The sequence below is a fragment of the Carettochelys insculpta genome, chromosome 16 (genome assembly GCF_033958435.1).
Source record: "Carettochelys insculpta isolate YL-2023 chromosome 16, ASM3395843v1, whole genome shotgun sequence".
NCBI lineage: Eukaryota > Metazoa > Chordata > Testudines > Carettochelyidae > Carettochelys > Carettochelys insculpta.
In genome coordinates, this window is record NC_134152.1 from 20,847,568 (window position 1) to 20,869,372 (window position 21,805).

General features: G+C 40.8%; 1 protein-coding gene across 2 annotated transcripts in view; it reads right to left on the bottom strand.

Annotated features, from left to right (window-relative positions):
- Nucleotides 1-1,516: 1,516 nt before the first annotated feature.
- Nucleotides 1,517-21,805, bottom strand: part of SMG1 (SMG1 nonsense mediated mRNA decay associated PI3K related kinase) — a 146,764-nt gene continuing 126,475 nt past the window's right edge. For both annotated transcript variants that reach the window (XM_075010976.1, XM_075010974.1), the window contains 19 exons: nucleotides 19,941-20,159; nucleotides 18,746-18,936; nucleotides 18,220-18,392; nucleotides 17,729-18,008; nucleotides 16,179-16,451; nucleotides 14,838-15,072; nucleotides 13,121-13,347; nucleotides 12,433-12,583; nucleotides 12,157-12,346; nucleotides 11,440-11,909; nucleotides 9,403-9,540; nucleotides 8,779-8,931; nucleotides 8,304-8,483; nucleotides 7,867-8,094; nucleotides 7,160-7,371; nucleotides 6,131-6,237; nucleotides 4,571-4,750; nucleotides 4,382-4,488; nucleotides 1,517-1,653 (listed from right to left, as the gene is read on the bottom strand). In XM_075010976.1, coding sequence (XP_074867077.1) covers nucleotides 1,576-1,653; nucleotides 4,382-4,488; nucleotides 4,571-4,750; nucleotides 6,131-6,237; nucleotides 7,160-7,371; nucleotides 7,867-8,094; nucleotides 8,304-8,483; nucleotides 8,779-8,931; nucleotides 9,403-9,540; nucleotides 11,440-11,909; nucleotides 12,157-12,346; nucleotides 12,433-12,583; nucleotides 13,121-13,347; nucleotides 14,838-15,072; nucleotides 16,179-16,451; nucleotides 17,729-18,008; nucleotides 18,220-18,392; nucleotides 18,746-18,936; nucleotides 19,941-20,159 — 3,792 coding nt within the window. In that variant the 3' untranslated portion in view covers nucleotides 1,517-1,575. The remainder of the gene's footprint in view (nucleotides 1,654-4,381; nucleotides 4,489-4,570; nucleotides 4,751-6,130; nucleotides 6,238-7,159; nucleotides 7,372-7,866; nucleotides 8,095-8,303; nucleotides 8,484-8,778; nucleotides 8,932-9,402; nucleotides 9,541-11,439; nucleotides 11,910-12,156; nucleotides 12,347-12,432; nucleotides 12,584-13,120; nucleotides 13,348-14,837; nucleotides 15,073-16,178; nucleotides 16,452-17,728; nucleotides 18,009-18,219; nucleotides 18,393-18,745; nucleotides 18,937-19,940; nucleotides 20,160-21,805) is intronic.

A 21,805-nucleotide genomic window follows, 5' to 3' on the forward strand; every position in this document is an offset into this window, starting at 1 on the left:
CAAAGTGCATGAGTCACAAAAAGAACTAATTCATCTCTTCCAGGGTATGGCACAGCTAATTAGGATAAAGAATAAAATGTTGGGAAAATATTTTAGGCAATGGACAGATATGACAGCATACAAACTGTTACACAGGTGCCATTTTTATAGAAACTTTTCTGACCATAACCACACTTTAGGGGTAAAGGTGAATTTAAGAAAATCTTGATGGTAAGAAATTAATCAAATGCATTATTGAATAATCTACTGAATTTACATAGACAAGCAAAAATTACTTTGCAAAATTTTCAAATGAGTTCAACAAAAATTGGATAGTCCTTCATTTTACTATTATATGTATAGGTCCTGAAAATACCAGTGAACTGAAGCACAATAATTTACAAGTGCAAATTAAAGTATTAAGAAAGTGAATTAAAAAGCATATCACTCTACCTCCACCAGAACATCACTTTATTGTTTATCTTTCATCAACAATGTAAAACTCTACTAGATACTCTATCCTGGTTTTTAAAAAGGTAAAGATTACATTGGATAAGCTACGTTTTACCAAAGAAACTACAGCAATCACAGTAGAATGAGATTTGAGGGACAATTCTGAATTACAAAAAAGGGTACACTGCAAGCAGAGGGAAGTGCACATTAAATCAAACGCCTGCTAGATTCATTGCTTTTAAATGCACAGTGACAATTCTTGAGAAACTGTACATGATAAAAAAAAATCACAGAAGTGATTGCAAAATAACCAAATTACATTTTAATCAGCCAACTCAGAAGTAATCATTGAATGTTCAATATTTTCAGGGTTTTTGGAAAATTTCCTGCTTACCAAACAAAAATTATGTTAATTTGACAAACTGTGAAATACAAGGATTGAAATAAAAAGTATATTGGAAGTACGCCTAAACTACAAGAATAAGCCAAAGGGTGGGACAAGAGGGGAAGAAGAGGGGAAGACACAAAGGCTTTTTCTTCTATCTCAGAAGTTCTTCCAATGCAGTATGTATCTGATACAACTCTTCGCTTTCAGTCTATTTCTGAAGTTCATATCTTGTAGCCATTTTTATACTAACTGGTCAACTTAACCAGCACTGTTGCCAACCAACCAGAGTAACAAGAATCTAAATGCATCAAATCTCCCTTTGCTGTGATTTCTTCCCGGACCCATTTTTCTGTTTTTCTTTGAACAGGGTTCGATGTTTCCTGAATTTTTCACAGGGTCAGGTGGAATGGAGTTCCAAATCACTCTGCGGTTTGTAGCATTCTGTTTTCTTTTCTGCAGCTAACCCCCGGACACGTTTGCAGTTCTTCTGCAGCAGAAAGACAACCGTGTTGTTCAGGCGGTGAGCGTTCACCCTGGACCCTGGGGGGGTTGCAGACCATTGTGTTTAGCATATCCCTGAGTGCAGCTATCCTGCAGGATTCACTTCCCAGTGCACTGAGATTTCCTAGGTTTCCTCAGATTAAGCCCCAGTATGCATCACCACCCGCTGTGGTGCAGCTATGGATGCCTGAGGCCGAGTTGATTCTGGTGGATGTCTGACCTTGCTGAACCAGACTGATCTGCTTTCTTCCTATTCATACCCAGGCTGTCCAACCTTCATACAGCTGAGCCAAGTTATCTAGATTAGTTGCTTCCTTAATCACAAAGTCAACCTATTAAAGAGCCAAATAAACAAACACTATTAGAACTAGTGTAACTAAATGAGTTTTCAAATCATAGTTAACTGTTAAAAGTGCATGCTCATTAAGACTTAACATTCAGAAATTTTTGTATTGCATTTCTACGTGAACTTTATATTCCATTAATTTATTCAGACAAATCTACATTAGAATGGTCATACCAGGTCACACCAATAGTCTGCCTAGCCCAGTATCCTCTCTTCCTGTCATCCACTCCCAGCTTCTGGCAGTCACAGGACAGGAATACCTAAAGCATGGTGTTGCAACCCTGACCACCTCTGCTTATACTCGTTAATGGCTCTATCCTTTATGATGAGGGTAGGGAACCTTTTTTGGGCTGGGGGTTACTGTCCCATAAATAAATCAGTCGGGGGTCACACAAATGAGATCCAAAAAACAAAACAAAAAACCCTGTATGGGGTCTAGGGGGTAGGGAGGGTGCAGGAGTGGGCTGGGCCAGACAACCTGGGCAGGAGCAGGGTGCATGAGTGGGCTGGGGAGTACAAGAGCAGGCTATGGATGGGAAGTGTAGGATGGGTCTGGGGATCTGGGTGGGAGGAAGGGTGCAGGAGGATTTGGGGTGTGGAATCTGAAAGGCAGGGGTCAGGGAAGAGGGAGGGGTTTGTGGGGGGCAGGAGCAGTGTGCGGTGGGGAATGGGAATGTGGGGGCAGAAAGGGTGAGATGGGGGTCTGGATGGCAGGAGGCACAGGAATGGTGGAGGGGCACAGGAACTGGGCAATGGGAGTGCACTTACCTGCTTATCCCTGGATGCACATGGTACTGCATCCCCTTCCAGACACTGGCCTCCCTTGCTCTCACTGGCTGGAATTCCGGCCAATCAGAGCAGTGGTATGAGACCTCCAGACAGTTGAGGCCATTGCTGCTCCCACTCCCCTTCCCCCAGCTTGTGGGGGGTGGGAAGATGGCAGCAAGTAGCACGGACACTGACAAGCCACTTCCTGCTCCCCTATCCACCCATCGCCTTCCTTCTTCCAGCCCTGACAGAGCCCAGGATCTGGATCTGGCCTGTGAAGCTTGGATCCAGATAAGCCACCTGGACTGCAGGCCGGCAGCGTTCCCGTCCCCGGCTCTATGAACATTGAACCCTTCTACAGTTTTGGTCTTCACAACATTCCCGGAAACATGTTCCACAATTGGACTACATTGTGTGAGGTATTTCCTTTGGTTTGTTTTAAACCTGCTGCCTCCAAAACAAAGTTTCAGGAAAGAAAAGACCAAGTATGCTCTTTAAATGAATGTGCTGCAAACATTTAAGAACATGCTCAACTCTTCATAGATAAATAATTACACGGGCAGAAATTACAATGAGAATTGAGTAAAATTAAACATTTCTTTGTCATGCTGAAATTTCCAGGGAAATTATTCCTCTGTGTGGCTCAGACATCACCAGGCCCTGGATAAGCATTTGAGTGGGGGCCCCGGGACTGAAGCAGTTGGGGCAGCAGCAGCCAGCCCTCAGCACCACCTGGACTGCTCGGTGCCTCCCCCTGTAGCCATTTAAACAGCTTGGAGACCCTGGTCCTTTTTAAAATCACTGCACCCAAGGGCAATCTACTCCTCCCTATTAAACGCCTGGATGTTACTCATTAAAAACTGGGAGTTGCAAAGGCGTGCACAAATGTGTGACAGCACAGAAGGCAACAGTTTGGATGGACTAAAAAGGAATATTCCACACACAGTTCATGCTTAGCTGTGTTGGTTCTGCAGCACTAACAAGAATGAGAACTTTTGGGTCACTAAAATAAATATATGACGTGCAGCAGGATGGTCAGTAAAACAAATGGGAGTATCACTCTGCAACACAGTCTCCCTACTCTGTAATGACTGTATACATAGTCTAAACTTGCAATGGGTGCTTTTGCTACTACAATGTACTGCAAAAGGGTGTCTAATTTGTTGTTTGCTATCAGTGTTTCTCAACTTGGGGTATGTGTACTACACCGAGGTTTTCCCGAGAGTACATCATCTCATCTAGAGATTTGCCTAGTTTTAAAACAGGCTACATAAAAAACCACTAGTAAAGTCAGTACAGTCTACAAGTTCATTCAGACAGTGACGTGAAGTGTTTCTACTGCTTCACATGCCTTAGGCCTGAAATGCAGGTACAATATCTCTATTCCAATTAATTTATTTGGTCATAAGATGGTAGACAGTAAGTTTTCAGTAGCGGATTCTCTGATATTTTTGCATGTTTTTGTAAGTAAGTAGTTTTTAAGTGTGGTGTAACTTGGTGGTATGCAAAACAAATCTGACTCCTGAAAAGGATACAGGGATTTGGAAAAGCTGAATGGCACTTGTTTCAAGACCTCAGGACCATGTTTCTCAACTGGTCGTATGCGTACGCTTAGGGTATGAGAGATATTTGGGGGTACCTCTTTTCTTCTTAATGAGGTACTTTATAAAAAAAGGCAATACATATTGCACTATAACATGCCCCTCTTTTTGCTCTCCAAAACGAGCTCTAGTTTAGCAACACTGCTTCCCATTTCTTCTGTCCCCTGACCCTCTTTTCCGTAAAACAACCAGGACAGACCACAATATTCCAATGTGGACTAGCCAGTCCTCAGACCACTCACTACTGGTTTCAGTTTTGCAATCAAGTTTAAACAAAAGCTAAATCAATCAATAATTAATTGACAAGGATTGTTAAAGAATGTCACAAACTCAAGTTCAACTCACCTGTTCAGCAACGGACATTCTCCTGTTGGGATCCACATCTCGGCCCTCTAACTTGGCTTTGACTCGCTTCCACACACTGACTGCATATGAATTTCTTTCTTGCACAGCTAAAAATGAAATTTTCAAACAATCAGCTACATTTAACAGTACATACAGAGGACATTATCACATTTTCACTCCATTATTTACCCTTTCCTGTTTTAGGATCCCTGGCAGCCTTTTTAGGACTACAGGTGACACTTTTGCCAGTTCCTGGAACCGTACTTGGAGGTGTATCCGCTGATGTAGCAAGATTCTTCTGAACTGGCTTTCTTGCATTCTGCGACATGACCTCCGGCTGGGTCTTCTGCCCTGTGTTGCTACGCACTGCTGTAAAAATATTTGTTCATTTGAGCAATAGAATGTGGAAGAGTATTTTTACAACTCATCTGTTTTTACACACGAATTTAAATGGAACCATCATAAGTAAGAAATATATATAGCAGCTCAGTAACTAGGTATTCTCTAAAACAAGTTCCTAGGAGATGTATTCCCATTAGTAATAAGTGCATGAATGAATAAGGAAAAATTCAACTTCATAGTCCTGGGAATAGGTTTCCTGACAGTAAATTAAAAAAAAAATTCTAAGGAAAAAATGGAAATTGGCCTTCTCATTCCAGCCACAAATCCTGTCTGAATACTACACAGCTGCTTTAGGTTACACACACTGCCCTCCTCTGCCCTTTGAAGCTCTGATTTTACCTTCTGCAAGCCCACAGCGATCTCTCCAGGAAGTTTCGCCCTTATTAACTAAGCAGATCACTATCTGTTTGGCTTCCCTCCCACCTTTTCTCCATATCCTCCTTTACCCCACAGACCTGAAGAGAATATGGCACTCCAGCAACTTTTCTAAATGGGGCCATTTGTGTGACTGCCTAGTCTAAGTTGCTTGCCATCACCTCATTGTCCCTATAGCACACACGCCTGCTGTGAATATATATTACCAATGAACTGTGTGTGCAGAGTGGATCTAAAGCAGCCATAGAAACCGATGACAAGGCAGATCATGTTAATTTTTAAAAATTATCCTTTGGTATAAAATGTCATGCTTATTTCCAACATAAGTTTGGAATGTCTGAATGAAAATTCCATTAGCTATTTCAAATGTGGCCCTTTAGATTAGCAGCTCAAACTGAGTTTGGAAAAAAACAAAAGCCAAAGGCAGAGAAACAATTTAATTAACATTAAAGAATTATAATTAAGTATAATAATTATTAAAACTTGGCATATACAAATGTACTCTGCAAGAAATACCTGTTTCACGAAATTAGAATTTTTCTTCTCTGAGAAACAGTATGTGTGGAAAATGCTGCACCCTGCAGAGATTTAGTGCCTTATTTTTCTATATCACACACCACATATCTGATTGCTGCACTCAGCATTTCAGTACATGCACACATGAACCTCTTTTCTTGCTTGCTCCCCAGGCATCCTCATTTCTGCTCCCATTTTACTTCCCCACCTCAAACAACTAAACCAGAATATTTGTTTTGTAAACCATGAATTTATAAGAAAATAAAAGACTCCCCTGTTGCAATTGTGAGAAACTTATGCAAGCTAATTATCATCAATAGCAGTTAAGAATATAAACTCATGCCAAGCATTGATTTTACAATAAATCCCAACAAAGGAATTTGAGAATAGGGTCTCCTGAGTAACTGCACTTTCACAAAGTCACTCTGCTTGATTTGATACTTTCTCAAATGTTACCTGCAGCAAAGGATGGCTGATATGTAGCAGTTGATGTTGGGCTTGAACATTCATTTGATGTATCTGTGACCAAGGGTGATGCAAAACTCACTAGATTATTGTAGACACTAGAAAACATAACAAAGTCCACAAACATTTATACATTTAGCTACACTAAAGCTACGTCTACACGGGTATGCTACATCGAAATAGCTTATTTCAATGTAGCGAAATCGAAATAAGCTATTTCGATGAATAGCGTCTACACGTCCTCCAAGGCTGGTGCCGTCGACGTTGAGCAGCACTACATCGAAGTAGGCGCTGCGGGGGAGCGTCTACACGCCAAAGCGGCCCACATCGAAATAAGGGTGCCAGGAACAGCTGCAGACAGGGTCACAGGGCGGCCTAGCACTTCCGGGGCGACAGCTAGCCACTCCCTTAAAGGGCCCCTCCCAGACACACTTGCACTAAACAGCACAAGATCCACAGAGCCGACAACTGGTTGCAGACCCTGTGCATGCAGCATGGATCCCCAGCTGCAGCAGCAGCAGCCAGAAGCCCTGGGCTAAGGGCTGCTGCACACGGTGACCACAGAGCCCCGCAGGGGCTGGAGAGAGCGTCTCTCAACCCCTCAGCTGATGACCGCCATGGCGGACCCCGCTATTTCGATATTGCGGAACACGGATCGTCTACACGTGCCCTACTTCGACATTCAACGTTGAAGTAGGGCGCTATTCCCATCTCCTGTTGGTTGGGGACAGCGACTTCGATGTCTCGCTGCCTTACGTTGATTTCAACTTTGAAATAGCACTCGCCACGTGTAGACGTGGCAGGCGCTCTTTCGAAGTTGGCATGGCTACTTCGAAGTAGCTGGCTCGTGTAGATGCAGCTTAAATCACTTGAAAATCCCAAATGAAAACTTGAGTAAAAGTGAAGTGAAATTGCACAAACTGACTATGAAAGCACTGAATGGTATGTGTGTCTGGTTTTAGTTACATATGTAAACAGACAAAAACATTCCATACCATCATACGGAGGACATAGTTTTACCTTTGACTCTGTGTTTTGAGTTCTTTCAGGGTGGGTGTTATTTCCTGCAGCATTTCAACATGCTCCTGATTGCGAACCTGACCCATAGCTTGAACCAATGTGAACAAAACTGTCTGAATATTGTCTTGCCATGATTTATATTCACTCAAGAACTGCCTGACACTATTCTCATAGGGAACATCTTCACCATCTGCCAAAGCGGCTTCTTCATCCTATAAACAAAGAAACTAGGTGTTAAAACAATAATGCTTGCTCTGTTTTGTAGCATGGAAAAGCTTAGCAGTTGCCTTACCTCTAAAACCATGAATGTTTTCCCCACATATATAAGTGACTAATTTCAACTCAAGGAAGATAAATCTCAAGGAACTGTAACTTAGAAATACTGGGCATTTTATCTAGTAACTATCCATACAAAATTTTTAAAAGGTTTATGTAAGTGTGTGGATTAAAACAGATGTACGTGTACAAGCAAGACAACCTTTATGTCTACTATGTCTGACCAACTGCATCACACTAGCTGATACCTGGCACCCCTTTACTTAATACACTCTTGAATAAAATTTCTTTGCTCTCAAAATGTTAAGCAGTTCAACCCTATATGCATGCGAGAAGGAACCACCATTACTACATGTTTAATATCGTCAATTTTTTTTTCTTGAACACTGTATAGGTCTTCTGTAATGAAACACTAGAAGTTTGGGCATTACCTTTGCCATGGCTTTCAGCAGATGTTTGACGTCTCCAAGTTGTCTGTTGTGACCAGTGAGCACAGTTTTAATACTATCAACCAGATTCTGAATTGTTTCACAAACTGTTTCTATCTGTTGTTCTTTCTCTGTTTGCACTGCCCTCTGTGTAGACATGTCTTGGGTCAGTTGTTTGTGAGCTGAGAGAAGCCATTCAGAGCTACCAATAGGATGTTCAAGATTTGTGCCCTGAAAAAAGAAAGATTTAAGCTCTATGTACAATAATTTACTATAGAGGTACTTCCACCTTCTGTTTACCACTAAATGGATAAGACAACACCCTTTCCTTTTCAGAACCAGTACATAACTAAGAAATGAAAATGAAGCAGAGATACCATTCATAAGTTCAGTAATTATTTCATGTTTTACAATCTATCTCCCCTATCAACTTTACTCACCACTCTCTGAAGTAAACGTAGCTCCAAGTCAGAGACTGAACTGTTAAACTGTGATGCAAATGAACACATTTGTTGACAGCGTTTGATAAGTTCAAATAATGCAGCATCAAGACTCAAGGCTTCTGCTGTTCTAGTGCGTAAGCTTTCAAAATGAATTATGTTACTACAGAGGAAAGTAACCTATAAAGCAGAAAAAGTGAGAACCACCTCAATTAAATTGCATATTATATCAAAAACACAATGAAACCTCAAGGCATCTGCAATCCTACTTTTAGGGAAGAAAACTCAAAGCAGGCAGGAACATTATGTACATGTTTCTAATTTAAAAGCAGTTGGGATTAGCTCTGGAATTCCCAGAAGCAGTCAACTGTCCATAATAGCACCAGAGATTTTTCCAAAGCCCATAGTACTAGCTGAACAAACTGTCCTAAATGCTCAAATAACCAACATTGATCAATTAAATAGCTTAAAGCACCTGACTTGCTCTTTGGCTTTCTTTAAGGACAAGATTCCTTCTTTCAGCAATGGTGGCATCAAAATCTTGTAGCACTGGTGCCAGTGCCGGATTGGCACCTCCTGCCCATTTCAAACGCTGCTCAATGCTGGCTTCAAGTGCTGCTAACTTCTCCTATATTGAGAAAATGATGCTGAATTTAAAAAACTGCAAAAACCACAAAGACTGATTTTTTTTTTTAAAAACCACTCTACCTGTGGGACTCTTTCCCCTTGAAGGATAAGCACATCTCAGCCTTCAGGAGAAAGGTACTTTGCATACCTGGGCCTTAGTTATGCAGCAAATTTCCTGCAATCCCAAGCATAGAATGCTGTCTGCTGAGGCAGAGGGATGAAATAATGGACTACTGCACAAAAGGTGGGACAGAGAAAGACAAGACAGTCTAAGAAGGCACAGTAAAGATGTTAGCTCATAATGGTTAATATCCAAAATCATGGTGTGAAAGAGGTGAGCATTTTGGAACTTGTGGACCGCATTAGTACAACAAGAAGGAACTGTCATTTACACATGTTGCAAAAATACTCCACCCTCTGCTTCCCTCCTCAAAACTAAACAACAACAACAAAGATGGAACAAAGCAAGTACCTGAACTGTTGCAATTGAAGCTTCAATCTGGCTGAGTGTATGAAGTTTCTTTTTCATGCTGGCTAAAATTGCAGAACGGGGTGGAGGAGTAATGGACATGGCTTGTGGGCGACTGATAAGGAGGTCTTCATGCTGCCACTTTTTCAGAAAAATATTTGTATTGTAGTTTATATAATTTCTTTCAAAAATGTCAAACTTCTATAAGACATTATTATAGCTACATTTTACACCAAGGGTATATTTCTAAATGATTAAACAATTAATAAATGGCAAATGTGAGCTGGCATAATGGCTATAAACAGCAGTAAAAAGCGAAACAGATGGTTATACTTTATACTTGGTTTTTAACCCATCACAGGTAAATAGAATATTTGAGATTTCTACAAAGCAATTTAACAAGTAATAGTTGGTTACTTATTTTTAAGAACAATCCATTATCTACATTTAAAATAACAATTTCTCCTGTACTTTTCCAAACCATACAAACGTTTCAAAGAAGACCTAGCATAATACTACATGCAACCAAAGAGCTACACAGCAGAAATCATTAAGTCCTTGTCTTCACATGCAGTGGAACAGCTGGGCAGCTTTAGCACTTGAGTGAAGTTACTACTATGCTTTTGATCAAGGGAGCCCTCTTCCTGTCAACACAGATAATCCACCTCCCCCAGAGAAGGCAGGTCTATTGTTAACCTAGCACTGTCTACACTGAAGTTTAGGCTGGTTTACATATGTCACTCAGGGTTGTGGACTCTGTACTTGTTCTTCCTTCCTGAGGGAGGCTGAAATTTTTCCTTTACCACCAGTCTGGACAAGGTAAACCAGGGTGTTTTCTGCCTTCCCCACAGCTGGTTTGGGGCGAGAAAAGGCAAGCCAAGGAAACAGAAATTAGACTATGTTGTTGCAACTCTATGTGAAGATGGGATGGATGTCCAGTGCAAGTACTCCCTAGGGCAGGGATACAGTGATCAGAAAAAATGGATTAGTAAAAGATTTAAAGCAGGCATGTTAAAGGAGTGGAACAGAAGTGGGGTGGGGAGGAGGGCATGCTGGGACTCCAACAACTAATTCAGCAGGGAATCAAATTCCTCCCTTTACAGCCTTCTCTTCCCTTTACTCAGAAGAGGAAAAGAGAGGTCCAAGCTGCACGTTTGGTTCAGGACTACCACAGGTAGGGGAGAGGACTGACTGAAGTCGCCTCATGTATAGGCTGGAACAATTACAAGCTGCACTTCTGAAATATGGTACTCTCTCATCCAGCATGACCACGGATGTTACCAGAGGAGAGAGTAGCAGCTGGTGCAGGAGCCCCCACAGGGCTAGAAGCCAGAACACCCACGTGCCCTGCAGCAGTGTGGAGTTGGAAGCCAGGAGTTCCTGCCTGCCCCACAGCAGCAGGGGCCAGGAGGCTGCCACAGGGCTGGAAGCTGAAGCTCCCTTATGCTCTATGGCAGCCGGGGGGCAGGGGCTGGCTGGATCCCCATGGCAGCCTTGGTTGGGGAGAGAGGCTACAGACTGGAGCTGCAGCAGCTGCCGATACAGGGCTTTCTGCCTGCAGAAGCTTTACACCTCCCCTCATCCAGCCAATTCTCTTGTCCAGGACCAGTCAGGTCCTGAGCATGAGGGAGGTGGAACCTGTACCAAATTACCTGCACTATACCCTTGTATCTGCTGGGCACTCCTGGATAGTTAATAATGAATCTGTGGCATAATTTAATACATCCAGTGTCTCTGGTCCTTCTTGCAGCTTAGCCAGACACTGGTTTATATATGGTTACTTCCAACATTTAAATTATAAATGGCCCTGTTTGCACCACTGAGAGCAGCTAGCTCCACAAGCTACTACTATGCGATGATATTCTTCCACATCTGTGTATTAAATAAAATCTAAAAACTGAGAAGTAGGTCAAGTCTACTACAAACCGCCATCATTCATTCTACACTCCACAAGCAATATGCATTTTATTTGCCTGCATACCATAACTGAAGCATATTTTTAGATGAGTGATTTTGGAAAGAGTTTACATGTGGTTTTACCTGGAACATGGCAATATGCAGCTGCACCCTCTGAAGGCTAGTCTTGCAAGAAGAAATACTGGTTTCAAGTCTGCGCACTAAATCATGTTTCTTCCAAGCTGTGTCATATGAACTGGCCAGCACTGTTGCCCTGTTCATGACCAGCTGTGAGAACTTGCCAATTTGTATATTGTGTTCTACAGCTTTCTTACACAGGTCATCCACAGAAACTTTGCTTTCTGCTCCAAAGTCTTTAGCCTCTACTTGTGCAATGATATCCACACCCAAAGCACTGATGAAACTGCACAGAGTAAGCCCCAAGGCTTGATTTGGAAGGCCAATTAAAAGCTGTCTCACAAAATCCGCTGTAAATGCCTTTATAGGTTTGGCCATTTGGTCTTCGCTAAAACAAGAATTTCTATAAAGGGCTTTCACATTGACAATTTGAACAGGCCCATTTACTGTGTTCTGATCTTCAAGGGAACTTGCTCCTTGAAAACAAACAATATTTCAAATTACCATTTCATGTACATAGAAAAAATAATTTCTGCACAGACTGTAATGTCACTATGACAGAATTTACATTTATTTTCTAGACACTGACATCTTAAACTGTTAGTTATAAAAATACAGATGACATGATATGAGTACAGCATGAGACTGAAGTGGTGGAGAGCAGGGAGGTTTCCTACTGTTAACAAAACAAAAATAGTTTCTTTTACATTCATCCATATTTACCTGACAAAGTTTTTGAAAATGTACCACAGAGTCTGAAAAATTCTTTAATTGTCTGTAGTCTCTTTAGAAAGAAAATCTCCTCTAGAACTTGTCGATTATCATCATCATCAAAGAAATTAACCTGAGTGCTCCGGGCTTCCCTGATTATATCAATCTTACGCCAAGCAACAGGTACTTCCATCTTGTTTAGCTGAAAGAAAATAACCCTTTGTTCATTTTCATGTTTTGTAAGTGCCTTGTGGCTCAAGGATATTTAAAAAAAAAATACAACCATACCTTTTCAATTAATAGGCCAAATGCAGTTTCTACTTGGGCAAACATTCCATCAAATGCAACCAAAAGCATCTGACCAGCTGACATTTTTGGAGTTTCATCAACTGAACCATTTCTTGGCTGAATTAATTCACCATACTGAGCATGAAGCATTCTAGAAAAAAAATTGAGGTTAAAAGTTATTTTTGATATCAAAATATATCGCTCCTGGTGATTCTATTTGACCAAGATGCCTTACACAGAAAACTCAAATTGTGGTCTGCTGCAGGAACTGCCAAAATTGTGAATTTCTCACCTGTTCACAGTCTTCTGAGATTTTAGAGAGAGTCTTACTCTCCTGAAATTTCATCTCTCCGTCTTTCCTTACCTTTGGCTTTTTAAAACCTCTAACACAAAAATGTCTTGTATTATCTATAAACTTTAGGAAATACCCCAAACACCAAATGACTCAAAGTCTAATTCATGCTGACAAAATATAGCAGTTTTCAGAATCTCATTTATATGCATTTTAATATTAAAACTAAGCATTATCCATTGCCATATTTAGCTAAATATGTTAGGTGAACTGTTTTAACTAAAACCCAACGTGTAACAAATCAAATTAAAGAGAAAGCAAGAGTTGGACATAGTGGGTTAGAATATGGCAAAACATACTGTAGTTGAACTAAAAGACACACACAACACTACTTACCTCGCAACATCAATGTAATGAGTATGTGTTTCTTCTTCTAGCCCCATAGCTGAATTTCTTAAGTAGGCTTGAAGAGATTCAACCAGCGTTTGCAAAGGGACTCCATCAGTTGTTTGTTCAATAAGACTGTCCAATTCATGAAGCATGCTTTCTAAAGTGTACTCTCCTTTCATTAAACACCTAAGAGCTTCTGGAAAAATTATCTGCCTGAAGTTTGAATTCAGTTCCTGTCAGAAGTATGCAAGAATAAGAATTAAACTACCTTCTTCCCTTTGTAGGCATCATACACAATGCCTTATTCACTTTATTACTGTGTCACCAACAGAAAAGATTTCAAGACAATAGACTACTGCCTAGCAAAAGGATTAGAAACTTGCTTTAAGTATTTTGTATATAAATTGAGAATCTGAAGCCCTTAACTTTGAGGGGAGCAGTTTTAAATTTAAAATGATGGCATTCTTTATAAACCAAATAGTTTTAAGGTGTGAAGGCAATATCATTGAGAATGTGTCTTGTTGCCCACCTTGTCGTGACTTATGCAGATTACCTAGTCTCCGACTGATAAGTGAACCACTGCTTCACAGCAAATAGCAATTTTTATACGAAAAATAATTGGAAAACATTTCCAATAGCTTTAGCTTATCTGACTGCTGTTTAGCAACAAAAATGAAGAGTTCTAGCACCACATAACCAATCAGCTCTGCAAAGATTAAACACAAGTACTCTGCTGGTGGTGCAGAAATTTCATTTTGAGAACTATTTGCACTAAGCAGAATGCATCAGAGGGCTAAAAGCAGGCTCAAAAAGCTATCAGCCACTGTTCTCCATCCCCAAGTCCAGACACACCAAAAGAAAAGTTAGTCAGTTACTTTAGTAAGCTACTCAAGTCTCATCCAATAACTCACAAGGAAATATGGCCATATTTGTGTGCAGAGCAGTTAAGTTACGGGCATGCTTCTGAAACACAGGTTTAATGCTTTGTACTTAGCACGTTTCTTTAGAGACTCTCACAGCCATATAGAAAAGTGGCTAAAGTGGGTAAAGTGTGTTTTGAAAAGTGTTTTAGGAGTACAATAATCCTCAAAATGTAACAAGTCAAACCTGTCACCCTCAAATTCCTGGCTGGTGAGGACCAAGTAAATGGTCTCTATGATTCAGAGTTACCTTGAAGTCAAAGCTTTCTATGAGTGAGTACTCTTCTGTAAGTAAAATTAAGATGGGAGTAAGAAAATGACCTACATTTGGGAACTGAGACCTGTAAAGTGGCTAGAAACAAGGCTGGCCTGTGTGGAAGGTGGTGAGGATACCCAACCAGGGCAAACCACCAAAGGGGGTGCTGTGAATAGGATTTTGATCCTCACCTGACCTGCAGAGAGCAGCTGGACTGATGGAGGTAGAAGGCAGGCAAGCAATCAACAGTACTGTGGGTGGGAAGACCCAAGCTGTAGAGGGCAGCTGGATAACCAGTCCCTCTTCCCCTTGCTCCACATGTGCAGTTGTTGCTGTTTCCAATTCCCACCTGCCTTCTCCCCTGAGCTGCCCCGACCACTCTGAACTGGGACAGACCACCCTGTCTGCTGCTGCAGCGGGGGAAAGGTGGAAGGAAAGTGGAGCAAGTGTTAATTTGGGTAGCCCCTCCCTAACTCCTCCAAGCTGGGGCAATGCAATGCGGGGAATCTGTGTGTGTGCTGAAGTGTGGCCTAATAGTACACTTCACCTGGAGTGAGATGTAAACTCCATTAGCTAAGTGAACTGCTTCTGATGCTTCGATTGGGTTAGGAATGTCCAAGTCCTGTGGGACCAGGTGACATTGCTTCAATAACTGTACAAGACATGTAACATTCCCACTCATGCTACACAGCTCCTCCAAGAACCAGGCTCCATCCCTTGAAGTCAGGTCAACCAGTTGCTCTCCAGCACTAGATGCAGCACCTTCCATCATTAGATTACGCCTAAATAGAATAATATTTTTGTTAGACAAGTAAAAGCGTATGTGCTAATACATATTAAGTTTACTTTGCTACCACCTGTAGCTAAAAAATCATGGAATGGAGCAGACCATCTTAAACACACTTTACAATGTGGTCATTTAGATTTCTAATAATGATATTAACCAATGTTAATTTCATGTGATTTTCTTACTGAAGTCAATAACCCAAATGTAAAAAAAATTACTTTTTTCACCAAAAATGAATATAAAGACATCTGTAATGGACTGGGGAAAATACTGATTTTATTTCTTATTAATAGTGTATGACTGTTTCCCAGCAATTGTATACTGCTGCCTACCTAAATGCAGAGAATAAAAATCAAAGGAGGCTGGAAAAAGGGTTGTTGAGGGACCAGGTAAGAAATATTTAAAAAAAAAAAAAATCACACAGATAAGACAGATTCTTAGGCAGGCAGCGCCAAAGAAATTAAGATAAAGTCTCAAGTATGGTGGCATGGGGGAGGACAACCTAACTCCACTGAAGGTGGGATGTTTTAATTCTTCAAAAGGCTGAAATTGGGAGCAAAGGAAAACCTGAAAGATGAGAAAATCATGACCTGCTTAAAAGGCACTTCTGGCCAAAGAGCAGGGGGAAGTACTCAGGCTAGCCAGACAGTGATATTCAGAAACTGGTGGGAAAAGCTAAAATTAGAAGAGACTGTTGCACCCCACTCAGAGATGAGAATAAGCCAGAGTTGCCTGAGCTATGGAGGTAATAACTTAGGCAAAAAAAAAATGCATATAGGATTCTTATTTTAAATCCACTGCTCCAAGAACTAGGTGTTGTTGGGAAAAATAAATCATGCACTTTTTAAAATCAGCTGTTTCTGCATCACTACACACACACACATAGTCACAGGCTCCCACATACTGCAGGGTTTCCGTTCTAACCCCAGCTGGATCCCATGAATTAGTCATAGTTGGTAGTCAGGAGGAGGGTCGCCCAGAAACACAGTGGTTGGATCACAAGACCCCATCATGAAAAGGGGCAGAGGCAAAGGCCTGGGCAGCCTAGCTATGAACCATGACATCAACCACCTGTAGTAGATTTTGTAACAGACAGCTCACCTTGTAAGTGTGCAAAGAGCAGAGATTATAACACTTGCTAGGCTCAAGGACCCCTCCTCTCCATTTTCATGAAGGAAAACCTTTATGCAACGTTCAATTTCTTTTAACTGTTCCTCACACACAGGCACAGTGACTGCCTCTTGTTTCAAACGTTCCACCTGTCTGATTAGTCTGCTGTTTATATCTGCTGCATATCTTTGAAGAGTCATTTCTGTAGCAGTTATGAACTGACATACAGCTGGAGGTGGCTGAGGAGCATACTGCATTTCATACCTGTAAAACAGTAAAATGACAAACTCTCGTTTCTGAAACTCTAACAAGCCGCATTCCATGCCCTAGGAAAGGGCTCCATATTAAAACAAGAATTGCATCAAATGATTTAGACCTAATTCTAATTGTGAACAAAGTGGACAACAGCTACTCTACTTTGGCTCTCTTCTCCAATCATGGACTGGTAACTTATTCAATGGCTCCCGGGATAAAGTAAAGTAGTGCATGGACAGCTCTCATGCAGATCAGGTCAGCACAATAAACCAACCAACTAAATAAAATCAAAACATTTCTTCCCCTTTCCAAAAATTTTCAATTCTTTCCAATCTGTCTTAGTCATCTTATATACCACTGCCTGGCTCGAATCACAATGTCCATCCACATTTTTCCCCACTATTTTTGGCACAAAAAGAAGGCATGATAATTTCCTTAAGCCAGGACACAAAGGCAAATTAACACTGCTTTGTTTCAAATGCATCTCCTTTTATTGAAGTGGAGAGTTTAGTTTACTCCCCCTTCAGTCCCCAGCATTTGATCCTTTGTTTCCAGAACCTCTCTAACACAGTAGATAATTTGCTAGACTAGTACGACTCCATGCTAATTTTAACTCAAAAGAAGAAAAGTCTTCCATCTTCAGTGTCACCTTTTGGGATTATTTAGGGGATGAGCTGGCAATACACTTAGAACAGCACTGAAGGAGGTCGGTGGACATTCTACCTTTCCACCTTTTGACTACAATCCAGCATCATTTCTAAAATCTATTCTCAGCATCAATTTGTGAAGAACAAGCCAAAAGCCTCCTGATTTCAGGTGTACTGTTAAAAACCACTGTTCAGGTTAAAATATCTGTTTACTCTGCTTTAGTGTTTTTCTAACACCCACCACTGTAGAATTTGATAGCAATACCAAAGTCCTTAGTTAGCCCCAGGGTATGTCTGGCACATCTCTTTCATGACCAAAATTCTACTTGGACTGGGATATAGTTTTGTTTTAAACCATTATGATCATTTTCCTATAGTTGTGCACAGCCACTAATCACAAACTCAAGTGACAGTATTTCTAGCTCTGTTTTGTCCTTTCATGGATGAAGTTGTGACACCATACTTCAAAAGATGTACTCTGTTTTTTAAAAATTCTAGCACCTTAATAATAGCACCTTAAAAAGAAAGCATGGAAAGTCAATGGCATATTAATGTAAAACAAAACTTTCACATTTTTACACTTCCTGCTTAAAACAAAGGATTAAATTACTAGGGAAATCTTTTGTGCTTTCAACTTACTTCCCATAGAGATCCTGACAGCATTCTATTGTCATGTTATGAATGAGTTCTTCCATCCATGTCTTCCATTGCTCAATTCGGTGTTTTTGAAACACAGCTTTTGGGTACTGAAGAGCTACTGTTGCATAGTTATGCAACTGTTCAAGACAACCACGTAAAACAGACCTCCTCTGCTGAAGAAGAGCACCGACCTCACTCTCTAACTGTTCACACTGACTGATCAAATGTGCCTGGCCAGCATTCTGCAGAAAGGCTGTTGCTGGTACATAACTTGGAGGACCTTTCAAGAAAGATTAAAATTTATTTTCCTGTATGTATTGGTGGTCACAGCTGTAATATGACTATAATTTAAAAATCACATCTTTATATGGATAAAATCAGATTATTACATTATTCCAATCTCATTTAAGAAAACATTTAAATACTCATCCAATTATTTTTTTCAATCAATAAAATACCCAAAGGAGGCTATACTGCTATTTATTTCATACCAAGGTCCATTTGGGTGCTAATTTCTTGAAGAAGACTTGCAAGTTGTGTTGCCTCCAAATTATTAAAAGCAGCTTGGTAATGTGTTATCCACTGTTCAAATTCATTCAGCTTCACCTGGATTGCTTCCTGAACAGCTCTTTGCTGTGACTGTAGCTGGGTGTGTTCAGAATACCTGCATTATAGAAGTCACAGAATCCATTACCTGCCCTATGAGACATATTTAACTACCCTATCAAAGCAGCAGTAACTCAGTTGATCTAAACATCTATTTTATGAATTTCATGGATTACATGTTATATAAAGTTATTATAAAACTAACATATTAAACACTTCTGCAAACAGTATTTGCATTGTGAGACTAGATTTCTCACCCTGGTCAGTCTTTGATATGAAGTAATCATAAAATTAACCTAAGTCCACATAACATTTAGTTTATAAAGCTCTGCAATGTACAAAACAGTGCAATATTGAACTAAGCTTTAAGAGCCTCATATAAAAGCACTGCAGAAGCAGTTATTTCTCTACCTGTGCTGCAATGTATGAGATGGGTGATCCACTCCTTCTGCTCCTTCTAGAAATTCTAACTCTTCCAGTAATTTTCCCTGCAATTTTTCAACGTCCGTCAATTGTTCTTGCAAACTTAGATACTCTTCTAAACTGCTGTCCAGCTTAGGAAGCACAACCAGCATTTCATCTCTGTTCTTAAACCAGTTTACCTGTAAATCAAGACACAAAAATCAGAAAACTAGATGTGATCCTTCTTTAAATGCACAGAGCAGGTAACATACCACAAAGGCAGTAATTCATGTCTTTGCTGCTGCTCAGCTGTAATCCGAGGAGACAGGTTTCCTCCACTCTAACTAGTGTTAAGCTTTCAATCCAGATAGTATTTTGAGCAGTGTGTCTAGGCTTCAGACTTCAACCTTTTGGCCCCAATGCAGGAAATAACTTTAGCACACACTTAACATTTATGTGCTTAAAATGTAAACATATGTTTGAGTGTCCTTCCTAAACAGTGATATGTTCAAATATATTGTAGATTCAGGCCCACATATAGAGAATTTGTGCATCTGTTTGTGTGTCTGAGAGTCTGTTGAAGTATTCCTCCTACACGGTAAGAGCTAGGACCACCAAATTTGGTAAGTAGCCTCCTCTTACCACAATTTAAAAACAAGGTAAGGCCTGATTGTTGCAGGACAATGGGATGTGCATGGAATGCAACTGTTCATCATCAGACAGGGAGAGGTCTGGTTACATTCCTGAATGACTACAGGGGGACAGCAAGCTCCCCAGCCCCCAGGGAGAGTTCTGGTAGCAGGGACAATTACATTCCTGAATGGCCCTGGAGGGCAGCAAGGACCCCAGCCCCCAGGAAGTAGCCTTCCCCATCCCCTGAGCCCTCTACCTATGAACCCCCTGCCTTGAACACCTCCCTCACCCCCCAAGTCCTGACTCCTGTACTGCCCACACTCTTTCAGCCCCCTGCCCTAACTCCTGCACCATCCACACCCCCAGTCCCCTGCCCTGAAGGACCTAAGCAATGCCAGCTAAATCTTCCAGTTAATTCAACAGAAGCTATAAGTGGTATGCGCTTAGCAAATACTAACACACAAAAACTACTTTAAACATGAAGAATTTCCACTCATGACACTCACAGAATTTTAAAAATGTTTTATGTTATAGCAGAATATGAAATTTTACTGTAGTAGCTCTATTTCACCTTTATTTCAGCTACTCTTGAAGAAAAGAGGCTACGAGTGATGTCTCTTTCCATCTCTCTTTTGCTCTGTTTGTTTTCAGCTTGCTGGCCACCACCACCATAAACAGCCCCAGCAAATCCTGCTTCCCCTCCTGCTGTCCAGTCCACAAGTGGATCATAAACAAAAGCCTCAAGCAACGTAAGCAAAGTCTCTCTCCCACGTCGCATAATATGTAGAACCTGTAGTGTGTATATTTTAACAAGTTTAGTCAAGTTAAGCTATCTTTATAAAACACCTAAGTTCTACATGCAGTACACACAAGTATTTGAATAACTAAATAAATCAATCCATAACTTTCCTGAAGGTATAACAGGTATACACAATTACAGCTGCAATTTCAAATAACGCTTTGTTGCGTTACAGCTGCATCAGAGTTTGCATTCTAGCCTTTCTTTTCAAGGTTCTAACTCTCTGAAAACATTTACCTTCAGGATTGAATTCTTCTATATTTGTCTCTGCTCAAAATTGATTTTTCTTTTCTTTTTTGTGAGTAAAGGATACAGAGCCAAGGAGAGAGAAAATAGAGGAAAGATAATGAATGACATCTAGGTAACATCTCTTCAGTCATTTGACTTATTGGCTATGTCTACACTAGCCCCAAACTTCGAAATGGCCACACAAATGGCCATTTCAAAGTTTACTAATGAAGCGCTGAAATGTATATTCAGCGCTTCATTAGCATGCGGGAGGCCACGGCACTTCGAAATTGACGCGCCTCGCCACCACGCGGCTCATCTCGACGGGGCTCCTTTTCGAAAGGACCCCGCCTACTTCGAAGTCCCCTTATTCCCATCAGCTCATGGGACTAAGGGGACTTCGAAGTAGGCGGGATCCTTTTGAAAAGGAGCCCCGTCAGGACAAGCCACGCGGTGGCGAGGCGCGTCAATTTCGAAGTGCCGCGGCCGCCCGCATGCTAATGGAAGCGCTGAATATGTATTTCAGCGCTTCATTAGTAAACTTCGAAATGGCCATTTGGAAGTTTGGGGCTAGTGTAGACACTGCCATTGTAGCATAAAAATTCCGTTTCCCTATTTAATAAATAAAAATCAACATTTAAAAAAAATAGGCCACCAAATTGAAGTTAGCCATGTTCATAGTCTTCATAGAAGGCTCCTTCATTCATCTGCTATTCAGTAATAAGGAAAAAGATTCTTAGGGGCTAAAAGAACATGCTCAATCGTAAGTTAAGATTTCAGAGAAACTTAATGAAACATTCCCTTCTTTGTCACACCACCACAAGTTCTCCAGAAACAACCCTCTCAGTTTACTATTAGAATACAAAAACTTTGCAGGTATTAAATTCTGTAACTACCTTATACATAACTGATTCATAGAGTTTACAGCTATAAAGTAGCACTAGCTTATCTATTCTGACCTCCTATACATCACAGGCCAGTACATTTCACAGTTTCTTGAGTACTGTGCTCAATAATCCATGTCTGACCAAAAAATCTCGAAAAGGCATTCAAGTCTTGATTTGAAGACATCAAAAATGGAAAAATCCACCACTTTCCTCAGTAGTTTGTTGCAAAGGTTAATCTTTCTCACCACTCAATCTTAATTAAAGGTGGCGCATTATTTCTAACTAGTTAGCATGTAAGGTTAGCTGTGCGCTTCTTACATTGCATTTATCTCAAATTTTAACACAGCATTTTAACCAGAATACACTTGAACCTCTTAAATCTGGCAACCCTGAGAAATAGGATATGCTGGAATAAGAATTTTTCAGATCAGAAAGGGTGCTGGGACAGGGTCAGGGGTGCAGGAGTGAGTGAGGATGATGGGATGCTTATCTTGTGCCCTGTGCCCTGCTCCCAGGGGCGCA